This window comes from Phalacrocorax carbo, chromosome Z (assembly GCF_963921805.1).
Source record: "Phalacrocorax carbo chromosome Z, bPhaCar2.1, whole genome shotgun sequence".
In the NCBI taxonomy this organism is placed as follows: Eukaryota; Metazoa; Chordata; class Aves; order Suliformes; family Phalacrocoracidae; genus Phalacrocorax; species Phalacrocorax carbo.
In genome coordinates, this window is record NC_087548.1 from 38,274,957 (window position 1) to 38,288,911 (window position 13,955).

At 37.3% G+C, this 13,955-nt stretch overlaps 1 protein-coding gene across 2 annotated transcripts in view; it reads right to left on the minus strand.

Annotated features, from left to right (window-relative positions):
* LOC104048953 (proprotein convertase subtilisin/kexin type 5-like) overlaps positions 1–13,955 on the minus strand; it is a 198,447-nt gene that overhangs the window by 83,061 nt on the left and 101,431 nt on the right. For both annotated transcript variants that reach the window (XM_064438917.1, XM_064438919.1), the window contains 2 exons: positions 13,559–13,647; positions 8,316–8,488 (listed from right to left, as the gene is read on the minus strand). In XM_064438917.1, coding sequence (XP_064294987.1) covers positions 8,316–8,488; positions 13,559–13,647 — 262 coding nt within the window. The remainder of the gene's footprint in view (positions 1–8,315; positions 8,489–13,558; positions 13,648–13,955) is intronic.

Consider the following 13,955-nt stretch of genomic DNA (forward strand, 5'->3'; position numbering starts at 1 on the left):
GTTTCCAGTACACTTTGTGACATGGTAAGGAAACCGGACATTTTGAGGTATATTTTCCTGCAACTCTCATTCCAAATTTTACTGCGTTTTAGGATTTGTATATTCCACTAAATGTACTGTAAGAACATTTTTAGTTTTTTTTCTTTTGTACTGTACTATATGTTGACTGTCTGTGAAAAAGCTCACTTTCACAGAAAGCAAAGGAGAGAAATTTTAAGGCTAGCTTTGTTTATATATTTCCAAAACAAAATTAAGTGCACATTATCAAAGTTCATTCAGGTATCACTGAACCTAAACTCTATCTAATTTACTGAAAGGCAATATCCCTAATTTTACCTTGGCTGAATGCTGAAAGTTGCTAACTATGTGCAAATGGTAGAGCAAGGAAGTATTATTAGCTTAATGATGTGTTAAGGTTGTCACCTAACCTCATTTTTGCTGGGCAATCTCTGCCTGGAGAAAACTAAATCATATCAAGTATAAATCACATTTGCAAAGCCATTAAGTCATCCTGAGATATGTATATCAGCCAAATGCGAAGTAATAAGGCTTAAATGAAGCCTGTCAGTAAGATGTACAGGAGGGTGGGCAAACTCCTGGAAAGCGGTGACTCTGAAAGGGAGTTTAGGGTCATGGCAGATAACTAACTGGCAATGAGCTGCTCTTAAATTTAGTCTGCTCCTTGGATCAGTAAGCAGGGTGACTATAAACGTGTGCAGGGAACAGGGAAACAGTACTATGTGTGCATAGAGAAGGCTGCAACTTCCGTGCCCCGTTCTGGTACCAACACTTGAAAAAATAATCCTGGGAAACATAAAGTGTTTCAGAAAGAACTACAGGAATGAACCGTGGTTTGGAAATTCTGACTAAGAGAAGGAAACTGAATATACAAAACATTACTGTTAAGGCTGTAAAAAGATTTTAAAGAATAGTAAGATGCACCAGCATTAATGGAAACAGGTTAATATGCGACGTGTACTTTAGAAACCCAGGTAAATCTGTTAAGTTTTTCTCTGATAACTTACTTTATGAGGAGAAATGTATTAGAACCAGTCTGTCTGGTTTCTGCAAAACATGTGATGAGTCCTCCAAGAAATCAGTAACGAAACAAAGAAAATTAAGTTTAATGTAACAGCGATGTGGAGGTGGTTGTACTGGAGATGACGTGGGCTATGCTGGAGAAATATGGGCTTAATGAAGTAGTGTGTTTTAAGGATGAGCCAGGGAAACAAAGTTATGAGGTGACTTTGACATAAAAAGAAAGAACATGTTAGTGAAGTAATTATGATCACCTGCATTCAAGAAAAGAATTCAGTCTGGAAGGTGTGGAGAGAAGCAGTACTCTGTCTGATAAGCAAGGAGACGGACAGCCTCGTTTTTAAGTGATTATTGAATGTAGCTTGTTTATTACATCAAGATGAAGTCTGAGAGGGGAATGTGTTCTATAAATATGTCAGAAAGAAAAATGGAAGGAGAAAAGGTATTTAAGCTGAAGCACAATTTTGGCCCTTGAACAAATGGGCAAAAAACTGCACATGAGTTAACTGGCTGTAACATAGAAGAAAGTCTCTAACCAATAGATTAGTGATGGCTATGAAACAGTCGCCCAACAGAAAGAGAGGGGGAAAATTTTAAAATTAATTCTAGAATACAAATTGCTGAATGTATTTATAGGACATGATGCCTGTGATAGTAGAGAACTGTACTGGATGACCTACACAGTCATTTCCTGTCTTATGTCCCTATGTCCCAATTTAATTTATCCAAGAGATCACTTGGACAAAATCTGTAATTACTTACATGTGGAGATTTCTAAAACCATAAGATGCACTATAAATATAGCAGAAGAGGCATTTTACAGTTGAAAAGTAACAAAGAAATTTAGATGAGTAACAAGCGATATATTTTTAATAGTGAAGGTTGTTAGTGACTTGTACAGCCATGGACATAAAAGGTTTCATTCAACACTGGCTCTTCCCAAAAGATGTACAGAAAACAGAAAATAACAGACAAATCAAGAAAACAGGGATATTGATGCAGCAATAATTGGATGAAATTTTGCTCATCTGGCTTATGATGAAGGCCAGGACTAGATGTTAATTGCCTTTTCTTATGTTAGAACTATGAATATTATTTCAAGCCAATGATGCTATGTCTTGTGATGTCAGAAGGAAAAATTACAATGTTAAAATGCCATATGGCTTTTCCAGTTTTGGTCCATAGTCAGCACCCACCTGTAGTACAGAGCCACCCAAAGTTTAACTTGGTATGTTGAAGTAACTATAATATCACATGTTCAGATATTACATCATAGATGCAATAGGGGCACAAAGTATATATGCAAATCATATAATAGATATATGCCAGGACCTAACATTAGGTTACATTGGGTTACTGGAAGTGATGTCTTCTGAGACCTTCCTCAAGCACAGCACTAATTCTTCTGATTGATCTTCAACAAGTAAGTTTTGGCCAACTAACTAGAAAAAGTGCAGTTGGTCTTGTGCATGCAAATCCTATCTATATATGATCTGAGATAGGCACACACAGAGATATGTGCTATTCAGTCTCAAATGGCAACTGTAAAAGGTGAACAAACACAATACACGGTTTAAAAAATCTGGTCTTAACCTCTGTGCAACACAATATTTCAGTGTACAAAATGACAGCCATTTTGGAAGTTATTTTGAGACATTTGACTGGAAGTCTTCTTGCAGTAACTTCTGTCTCTGTTTTTTATAGTGCAATGCTCTGGCAAAGTAGAGTAACTCCTCTTTGCGTAGGCAACACATCCTACTCAGAATGACGCGGAGAAGTGATGACAGGACAAATAAATTTAAGGGAAACATCTGTGGTACAACACAGGCAGCAAACCAATCTCTTCCACTTTTGGAGTGGAAGCATACAGTAGTAGTAGTAGTAGTAATAAAATACATTAAATCCTTTTATTTCCTTTCTCCTTTCCTTTTTCTTCTCTTCCCTTTTCCTCCCTTGCCTTTCTCTGTTTTGCATGTGGGTAGGAGGCTTGTTTAGTGATTGTAAAAGAGCCTTGTGCTCCCAGCAAACACTTTGAACACACACTCTGCAGCCAAAGTTGGTGAAGCGAGAGAGATGAGAAGGGGCAGTGATGATGGGAGGGAAGGAACCAAGCCGAGTTCTCACAGGAGGTTCAGCCACACAGCATCAGATAATTAATGTCCATCAAACATTTTGGCTTGTGTCCAGCTCACTAAACAGAATGGTGTCATGGCAATAAGATGAAGGCCCCTGCACTGATGCAGGAAGAAAGCCAAAATTTTTCATGTAGATTTCCCTGTCTCTTAGGTTGTACTAAGGATGACCTGCCCTGTTGCTGATTTGGACTACCTTATGGGTACTGGAGAACAAACAACATAAAGCATGCAGTTGGCGAGACATTTGAAGAGGTGAGATAATCAGCTCTTTGAAACCCTGCAATGTAAAATATCAACAGGGGTCATATATCCAGAAACTTGACTATTAGGTCTTTGCCAAACGGCAGTGAAAGAACAAGTCAGAATATCTGAAATACATTACTCTCCAAATGATGTTGAGACTGATCCCAGAATAGCAAGCTTATTTGTATGAATAGAAAAAAATATAGTCTGAATGCTGTACCAGAAAGCCATGAATCGGTGAGCCTAAGTCTCTCAAGTGCTTATAGCATTATGGTTATAAACTGTGAGACACAGTTGTTCTAAAGTCTAATGGTAGTTTGGTTTTATCTTTCTGAATCAAGCAAAGGCTTTTGTGTTCTCCCTTTTGTCCCAGATTCAGCACAGTCTTACTGCATGATTTGGCCACAACCATGTTTTGCAACGCTGTCTGTTCTTGAACACAGGGTGAAATGTGGCATTGCATACCTAATCTTTGCTTGAATGTGTTACTTTTGGATATGCTGCCCTTTGTTTCAGGAAAGTTCTGCATGATTATAATGGAATTATGTTTGAGATTATTAGGTCTACAACTTCTAATACACTGATATTTAAAACACAAGCCTCTAGAATTTTCCACCCGTATGACTGCACTATTTCCAAGAAAAGGACCTTGTCAACCGGAAGCATGCTATAAAGGGAGCTTTTATATTTGCATAGAAATTGTTTGATAGCAAAGTCTCCAAGGTTTCTCTTTGAACTCAATTATGCAAATTTAATAGAATTAAAACAAAATACCCTAAAGATGACAGAAAATCATGGTACTTGAGACAGGTTTAAAAATTGGTTTCCTCTTCCTTTACCTTCACCCTGGGCAGAATTTTTAAAGCATATTTAGCTTGTGGGTTAGGTTGTCATTTTGTAAACTCAATTATTACCCAGTATCCTTTCTTTAAATAGACTTGTCTATTTCAATTCATGGCATGTGCTGTCTGTATGGTACTCTACGGAAAAACTGTAGTCATTTATCCTTGTTATTCTCTGCAGTATTTGGAAGGAGTAATCATATTAGCTCAGCAGATTTTAAAACACCCTGTATGAGCTGTTAATTGGAATAATACGCTCTAAAGTTAAACCAGGCATTTTTAAACGCATCCCAGTCTCTCAGGAAACTGAATAAGCAACTGTGGCTCTTGCATCCATTTAATTTTTACTTCATAATTAAAAAAAGTAATAATTCCGTTTAATTATACTCTATTCAGAGTTGTTACTCAGCACCACCTTTGATTTTCCTAATTAAACAAGCCAAGCATAATTTCCTTTTCAGATGTTTTTAAAAAATCCTGACCTTCCCCTTTGCTGTCCCATTTTTAAAAAATATTATCCAGTTGTGTGTGCATATGCACAATAAAAGAAGAATATCAGTCATGAACTTTTGTGTAGATCTGAAAGACGGTCTTGCCAAATTTTCCTGTACCAATGTTACTTTCATTTACATCACAGATATCATACTAGATGTAACACTATTGTTGTTCAGTTCAATATTTCTAAAAAAGGAAGGTCAAGATCTGTACACAATGTAATAAGGATTTTTGTCTGCCTATTATTATTTGCACAATTACTGTGACTGCTTGGGGAAATCTCTCTTTGGCTGAGTACTTCATTCATTACTTTGGACAATGATCTAATTTTAGGATTATTTTGGCAAAGAGATAATTCATCTTTTCTTCTCCCATTTGCCTTGTCTTTTAAAATGACACATCTTATGACATTGTAAGAAAATATAGAAAAAGGACCTTTATCTGAACATGGAAAGGCATGGTTTATTAAAAAGAACAAGAACAGGATAATTTAAAATTAATTTTTGGTCTGGAAATTAAGCCTTTTAAAGAAGGTGGTAATTGAGACATACATTGAAGGGGTAGGTACAAAGAAGATAGAGGTTCCCTTTTCACAAGGAGTCACATAGGAGAGGACAAGGAGGGAACAGATACGAGTTGCTCTTGGGGAGATTCTGACTGGACACGAGAAGAAAATTTTTCACAGTGAGGACAGTCACCACTGGAATAATATCCCCAGGAAAGAGGTTTACTCAGCCACGTTGGACACTTTCAAGAGTCGTCTGGACAGGGTGCCAGGCCATCTTGTCTAGACTGTGCTCTTCCTAGAAAGGCTGGACTAGATGATCCCTGAGGTCCTTTCCAACCTGTGATTCTGTGATTATGTGATTGGCAATCTTTCAGTCTATATTACATTTTAAAGAATGAAAATTGGGGATTAATCTTAAACATTTTGTATTTCTTATCAGTATGATTTTTATGTAAGTTTTAAAGAGAATTTTTATTTCCTTAGTAGAAATGAAAAAGCTTTGATAGTCAGAGATGGACAAAATTTTCAAGTATATTGAAATATTTAGATATATTCAACTCTGTGTGGGCAACTTCAGGCAGAACAAAAAGATGATAAAATGAAGTAGAAACTAAATACTAAAAATAATTTGACTTCTACTATTTTTCAAAAAAATATACCAAACTCCTTCTCTTCATTGTCACCAGAAAAGAATGACCATCTCAGAATTTTAAAATTAAATACTGTTTCCACTATTTACTGGTACTTAATATAAAACAATGTGCTGGTAAAATGAAATTCACCTGGGTTCTGTACAGTATCCTCAAATACTGCTATAATAATAACAATGGAACAATGATGCTTCTAGACAAGAGCCACGGTCTTGGCAAATTATTCCACATTCTCGATTTATATGGGATTTATCCCCAGTATGAGATTTCAGTGAGGAAATGGCTGAGTTCTTCTGGTACAGAAATTTGGGTTGAACTTTTCACAATTGTCTTACCTACATGAAATAAGACATTCAAACTAACGTATGTATATCTTTAAGCATAAAACTTATTTTGTTCAAGTTCCCCTGCATCCTGCAGTTCCATTAGGGTCCCCTTCAACACTTTATTTTATTTCATCTCTGTGGTCACTGTCAAACAGCAGTAAACTGTTGGGTGATTGGTAGTGTTGATATTCCATCTGAAAGGAGGGCTGATGATGCATAGGAAACTGTAATGGAGGTGCATTTGGCCTTCTATATACTTGTTAAGTTGTTACAAGAGCACTTCAACAGCCATTTTAGTAATGATTACTAAATACAGCAGAGCTCTCTGGGGCAGAATCTATCAGCTAAGCCCCTGGAATTTCTTGCAGGGTAGAGTTAAGTATGTGCTTGAGTATTTTGTTATGCTAGATTTCACATGTTACAAAATGTATAACAAGTGAAAACGTAAATCTGCAGCACCACACAGAATGGTCATCATATGACCAAGTGAAAGGAAGGCAGTGGTTCATGGCTGCATGGTTATAAAGCATTCACGGAACTTTGTTTGAGAAACATGCCTTTAACATCACGTAGCATAGGAAGCACACAGTCCCTGTCGTTACTTTAGTATTTCAGTAATTGCTCTTCATGACTTAACTGCTAGGTCGGTGAGCATGTAGTCTTACCCACCTTTGGGGCAGGGAGGACAAGGCTAAGAGTAAGAAATTTATGCAACTTTATTGAGGAAACCAAAATAAGCCAGGGATGCAGCTCTGATCAGATGTAAATGCACACCTCCTAGGCTTGTGCTGCCAGGCAATGTTTATGGTGATACCGAGTATCAATTTTATGATATATTTATTTACAACTTACAGTCAAGTATACAGTAAATCACCTGAAATGCTGCACTGTGCATACAGACTGTCAGCTTGACCAGATACTCTTGTAACCTTGGCTATTACTACTCTGCACCCATTGTCCCTGTTTACTATTACAACTGCTTTTTATGGTATACCTTAAATTAACACACTCTCTCAGTGGCAGACACTGTCTCTCACATGTGGCATAAACGTTCCAGTCTGAAGAGTTTGCTAAAATCAGTCTTGGCATAACTGGTTAAAACACTTATTGACTTTAATAATAGTTGCACTTTCCAGTCTTGATGCACAGTGTTACCATGTTCCAGCAGCAACGTTCTGGTTCCACTTTGGTCCAAAAGTTTCACTCTCTTTAAACAAACATTTTGTATTAATCCCCTCTTTTATGGTCCTAGAGCTGCCTGCCACTGAACTGGCAAGTCCCCTGCTTAAACCCCTGCTTAGACCTTCAAATGCAAAACTTTAAAATCCTTTCCACCAGTCCTATATAGTAGAAAGAGGTGTGAGTGCTGGAAGATGAGGAATTCCCTGATCTATTTAACAGGCAGGAGGGCAAAAGGAAGAACTAAAGACTGGCCTTTGACATCAAAAGTTCCTCTGTCATTTCCTTCTGTAGTCTTATTTGTTTGATAGTAAATTTTTAAACAAAATTGAAAAGATCTTAAGATTTTTTCATATAGGGGCATTCAGGATTTTGTGTGTTGTATTACTGAAGACCTCTGGGCTATATTACAGAGGAAACATAATAGCATGGACCTGTAGAGAAATGTATATGTAACTTATAAATAGCGTGTAAGTTCTCTGAGACCAGACACAAACACTAAATGAAACGTGGGTGAGGACTTTTTTAGCCCCCAACTCACTTAAAATAATCAATTTAATTTCAATTCAGATTTGATGACATGGCACTGCTGTGCAAAGTAGCATTTTTCAGTCTTATTTTTTCTTGCAGTTACATCATTACCTCAGAGCAGTTTTAAAGGTCACTGAGGGTGATACATTCCAGCTGAAAATGAACAGAGATGGTACTTCAAGAAGGACTGACCATCAGGTCACTACAGAAGGAAATGCATTTTTAGTTTTATGCATAGGAAGCTTCTCTTCTTTGCTTCAGAATCCTTTCCTCTTCCCCATACTGTGCACCCGTATGTACCAGGCATGTGTGCCCATACACCTGCACACGAGAACAGATCTAGGAGATACACTTTGATGCCAACCTACCATTCTGATGCCGTTCTCAAAGGCCTGACGTGCTAGAGAAGCAGGTCCATCCACAGTCTTACCATCGTCATCAGGCCCCCAGCTGGCACTGTAGATGTGGATGTGCTGGGGATTAAGGCTTAGAGACTTTGCTTCTACCATGTCTGTCACATCTCCATCCAGCATCCGTACACCTTCAGAATGAAAGATACAATGAACAGGACCAACCAACTCAGAATGCTTCATTTTGTTTTTCCCCAAGAGAAAACTGTTGTGTAGGACATTGGTCTGAATGATGATATGGATTTTACTGTTGTTAAGAAAAAACTCAAACCTTTTTGGATATGTGTTTTTTCCAATGGAAAAAAATCTTTAGATGAAAAAACACAAAAAAGGAAAGAATGTTTTGGTCTTTCTTCAAGTTTTAAAAATTATCTACAAGTAATTCATGCACTATACAGCCTTCATACTTCAACAACAAACTTTCATGATAAAGGAAACCTAAAAAAAAGGCTTGAATCTTGAAATTTTTGTATGTCTTACTTGAAGATAATATATAATTTTCTTTCTCCTTTTATACTGCAGCGAAACTGCAGCGGCTAATTTGAGTCATTCATAGTCCTAAGTATGTTGACAGATGTAATAAAAGGATCTCTGCTGACAGATAAACATGGCATTATTCCTTCATTGTAGGAGGCTGCAAAGAAGAAACTGGAGAGAAAGCTCCTATGTACAGACTGATTACCATACACAATAGCAAGGTGATCACAGGTAGTTACTAACAAATCCCCTATTTGTAACATTGTTCAACCTGGGACCACAATATTGTGAACATCCTTCCCTGTGCAGAATAAACTTTTGTAAGGTATATCCTGAAATTCTTGTGTTAAAACAATCCATTCATGTGGGTTTGGACAATTCAATGTTCCAGCCCTTCTAAAGTGAATGGCATCATGGTGTTTTAAAATCACTAGACTGAATAAGGTAGGCTTAAACCTGGGAACTGAGAAAATCTTAAAAGTTGTCCTTGTGACTAACCATAAGACTTTGACTGCAGTTAATTATTACTGATAAAACCACCAATGCCACTTTTAACCGAAATAAGAAAAAGAACCTACATACAGCTAGTGTGAAATCTGATCAAAAGGATGTTAAATATTAAATAATATTTAGCATGTAACTGTACGATAGTACAGACTAATGATTACTTCTACAATTAACAAATTTGATGCTCTTTCCCCTTTAAAAGGCCACTACTATTTCTAAGCCAAATTTACATATTTTTAATTACAGACACATTTCATTTTGCTCACAAGCTCAGACTAAAGTAACCTGTTTACCAAGACCTTAACTTTCAATTAACAAAAAGCATAGTGCTTTGCTGATACAAGCTCTTTTTTTTCCTTACTCTAATTGACTCAAAATTGAAAAGTGATCATATTTCTAAGTTCACATAAATGCCACCCATGTTTTGTGAGATAATAAACTTTTACAAACAGTGATCTCAGTATGAACTTTATTAAAAAAGTCATTAAACCAACTCTGGGATTCTCAGGTTTTATTTTATTTTCTCAACATAATCTCAGAAAATTAATGATGGGTGGAAGTTGTGTTCTCAATTTCTTCAAGCACATTAAAATATATTTAGTTCTAAATAAAGACAATATAAAATGCACTGCTTTTGAAAGAAGGAAAATAAAGCTTCCCTTTAGTTGTTACTTGTAGCAAGCCTAAATAATACTACGTGCAGCTGGTGAACAATAACTCCAAATTCTGCCATTGGCACCTGAAGTAATTCACACCAGGTTTTTTTCCTAATGGTGAAGTGGTCAAATCTAAAGCAACATGGACAAGGCTGTGACTTAGGTGTTGCTCTCTCTGGTCAACAACTGACTGATATACTTCAAGAGTGACTTTAAACAACAGATGTCTCATTGGCTGTTTAGAACAAAAATAATTCATTTCCCCCTCTCTCACTTATTTCCTTTCTTTCTCCTCTCCCCCCTCCCCCCCTCCGATGCCTGGAGTAGTTAATTCTGCCAATCACAAAACCTCCAAACTGCATTTGGCATGTGGTGATAGTGCAACAAAAGCCATCCAGAAGGGAATTAACAGACTGCGTTTGTAGACTGTTCCACCTAAGACTTTAGAGCTCTGTAAACTTTTTCCAGTATTTGCCGTAATTGCCAAAATGTAAGTGGCATTTTAGTCGAAACAAACTTTCAATGAATCACAGGAAACATGCAAAACTGAGCTGAAGGCAAGTTTTCTTTTAAACTGTTTGTTTTTAACCAGCATCTGACTTAAACAGCTGAACTAATTCTTCATCAGCTGAAGACAGTCTACATCTGTTGTGCCATAATTCAGTGTAACTGTTTTCCCGTTAGGACTCGAGCTCAGCCAAGTAACCCAAATCCCCACAGATGCTTTGCAACTTCCACAACCATCCTGCAACAATAACAACACACAAACCATCCCTTCCAATAAAAACTCTCTCAAAATCTGTAGGTGGTAATTTGCTATGTGTGATTACTGCAGAGAGTCACATTAAAAAAAAAGATCTATCCCTTTTGAACACTGGTTTGTCTGTCAGTGAAAGGGCCTGTAGCTTACCTAAGCACAAAGTGCAGGCATAGTGCATAATTTTTTATAAGAATACCACAACCTGTAAAAGAACTGAAGGCCCAGATTGCAACTTTACTCAAACTTTCTTATCTGCAGATTACATCCCCACTTACATTATTTTAAGTGAAAGATCAGACTTTCTAAGGATCTTATTTTTGACCTATTTGTGGTGAGAGGTTCTTAAATGTGTGGAAATGAGACACAGCGTACAAACACATTCAGAAAAAAAGTGAGCATTACTGGTGGATAACTTGTTAATGGGTTCCCATCACAAAGATCATTAATTGGATTTTTTCAGCTGCCACGATTTGATGGAATATCGATGGAAAGGATTTCTTTTCCCCTTTCCTTTATCTCCTTACGTGTCCAGAGATGCTTTTTGGTTTGAAATAAAGTATACTTATCTTCGTGGAGCAAATTCAACATCACTGTCAGCAGGTGTTCCTCTGTGTAAGGAGAATGTAATTGCTTTACCTCAACTCTAGTTTCTTCTCCAAGAAGGCCCAAGGAGAGTCTTTAAATCCCTGGGAAACAAGTGAGCTGAACACTAGTTCACCATCATATGATTCAAGATTTTTACACCCTATCTGGCCTCTGGAGAGGGAACACAACCACTGCATGTGCACACGTGTAGCTTATGGCTTTTCTGAGGGAAGGGATGGAGGCATGCCAAATAGAGATCATCATCAGCAAAACTCTAAATTTATACCCTTAGTGGAAGGGGAAGCTTAACCTCCATTCCTGATACCCTGGAATTCCCTCTTGCCTCTGACTTTCTGCAGATGATCTGCTGAGCCTCCTGAAGTCTTATTTTCAAGTGTCAATACTTTTAAAAGGTGGTACATTAACTCAAGTGAAGTTTACACACTGTTACTACTTTCCAGCTTGCTTTTAAGAACAGTGTTAGTGATGGCTCTACAGAATCATGGTGATAAACCGAGTGGTTAAAATTTTTATTTCATTTCATAGACCACTGCTCATTTCATAGACATGTGAAATTTCTTGAAGGCTGTTGTATTCTTGATACAAAAGAAATCAATAAATATATTATGAAAAGCACACATATCCAGTCTTTACTGTTCACGTTAACTGCGTTTATACTATGTCCACCTGTATCAGTTTTTACACTATATTTAGAAAAGGCTGTCGTTCAGCTAATATGTCTGGAGAGTTTCAAAAACATTATTATTGCACATTCCTAATGCTTAATAAGTAATAACCTATTAAGAAGTCACTTTTACTAATGGAGAACTTTTCAAGGACATGCCCAAGCTGTTGCAGGTTGTGTGACTAGCCAACTCACAAATGAAACTTCTCCAGAAGCCATCTGTATCAGTGAATTAACTCTCCTCTGTGCTTTGACAATGCAATAAATCTGATTTCATAGCTGCTGGTACATGACCAAATGCCATGACCACATGAGACAGCCTGTTCATCTGCCATGAACCCACTTACTTGGCCAGTTCAGGTGTGCTTAACCATTCTGACAGGGTAACTTTGTGCAGGCAGGCTCTCTGCCTGAAAGGAAATAGCTTTTCTGCATCATTCTAACCTTATACTGGATCAGGTACTGTCTATCCTCTTGAAGCCAGCAGAAAAACAGAAAGCTGACATTAGGACAATGTTGTGTGCTTTGGCTAATTTGAAATGCAGCTGTGCTCACATTTGACTTGGATCAAACTTGTACTGATCCAGTAGAGAACAGATACAGTACTATTAAGTGTGGAAACATGGCCTCAACTCTCCCTGGTCATATTTCTGAGCTGTTCTCTGGTGTATATATAGGTAAACATGTTTCTGTTTTCACAAATGGGCTTTATTTTGGGACAGAAAATCAACAATTAGTGAGTTTGAGCCATTCTACTGAAAGCCAATATACCAATCACATGATTTCATCAGAAGTACAGGGTGAAACTTCACTTGAAGCATTAAAATCTGTCACAGGTGGGCTACAGCCTCAGACACATGTATATGACATCTTGACAGTCATCTCTACAAATTAAACCAAAGGTCTTAACTGAGCAGCCATTGACTAGGAATTCATAGAAACCACTTGAAACCTCTTGGCTGAATGAACGAAACAGTGCAATTGAATCTCGTATTGCAGGCAGTAATCCTATCACACAGAGGGATCAAAAGAAAATTCTCTCCAACCACACACAAAAACCCCAAATTTTTTAAATTTTTGACAGTGTTTTGTTTGGGATCAATATGCAAGGCAATATTCCTGATGTGTACATTTACTTCTGGTTTGCCAAAGTTCATCACTTAAAGTTCTGAATCTGTGAAAAAACCCAAATGTCCAAATTCTGGGTTTTGTGTTTTCAGCAAATGTCTTGCTTTCTATTTTTCTATGTGTACTGAGAGGCAGTGTTCCAGGGAGCACTGGAGAAGTGTCACTACAGACAAACTCCTTCAGTACTGGTATTTAACGACCACTCTACAACTGAGATTTACTTGTTAACACAGCTAGGTTTGTTATCCATACAAATCTTCTCTTGTTGAGGAAGGTCTGAATGTACTATTTAGCACAAATGGCTCTTTGCTTACTGTCGGTGTTTGGTGTTTGTGTGGGGTTTTGTGTTTTTTTTTTTGTTTTGTTTTGTTTTTTGTTTTTTGTGGGAGATTGTTTCACATACCTCCAATCTTGGCATTAAAGGCGATTCCTACTGTGCAGTGTGAGTTGTTTGCCGTGGCTGCCACTTCTCCAGCACAACGGGTTCCATGCCTGTAGTCAGACAAACATTTTTCCAAGTAAGCACAGACTGTTGGGATTAAAGGCTTTGACTTTGCCCAACCTCAAGTGATAAAAGCACTACTATCCACAATGTCTTGCACTACTTAATCCCCTGCAGTAATTTACATCCATGTTACAATATACTACAAACACATTTTAACATCATTGTCACAAACATATTAAACTCTTTAGGTAGGCTTTCTAGCTACTGGAAACACATGCAGTTTGTGACAAAGACATACAATGTTGATATGTAATCCACATCAATGGAAAGAAGTCTTGGATACCAGTTCTTAATT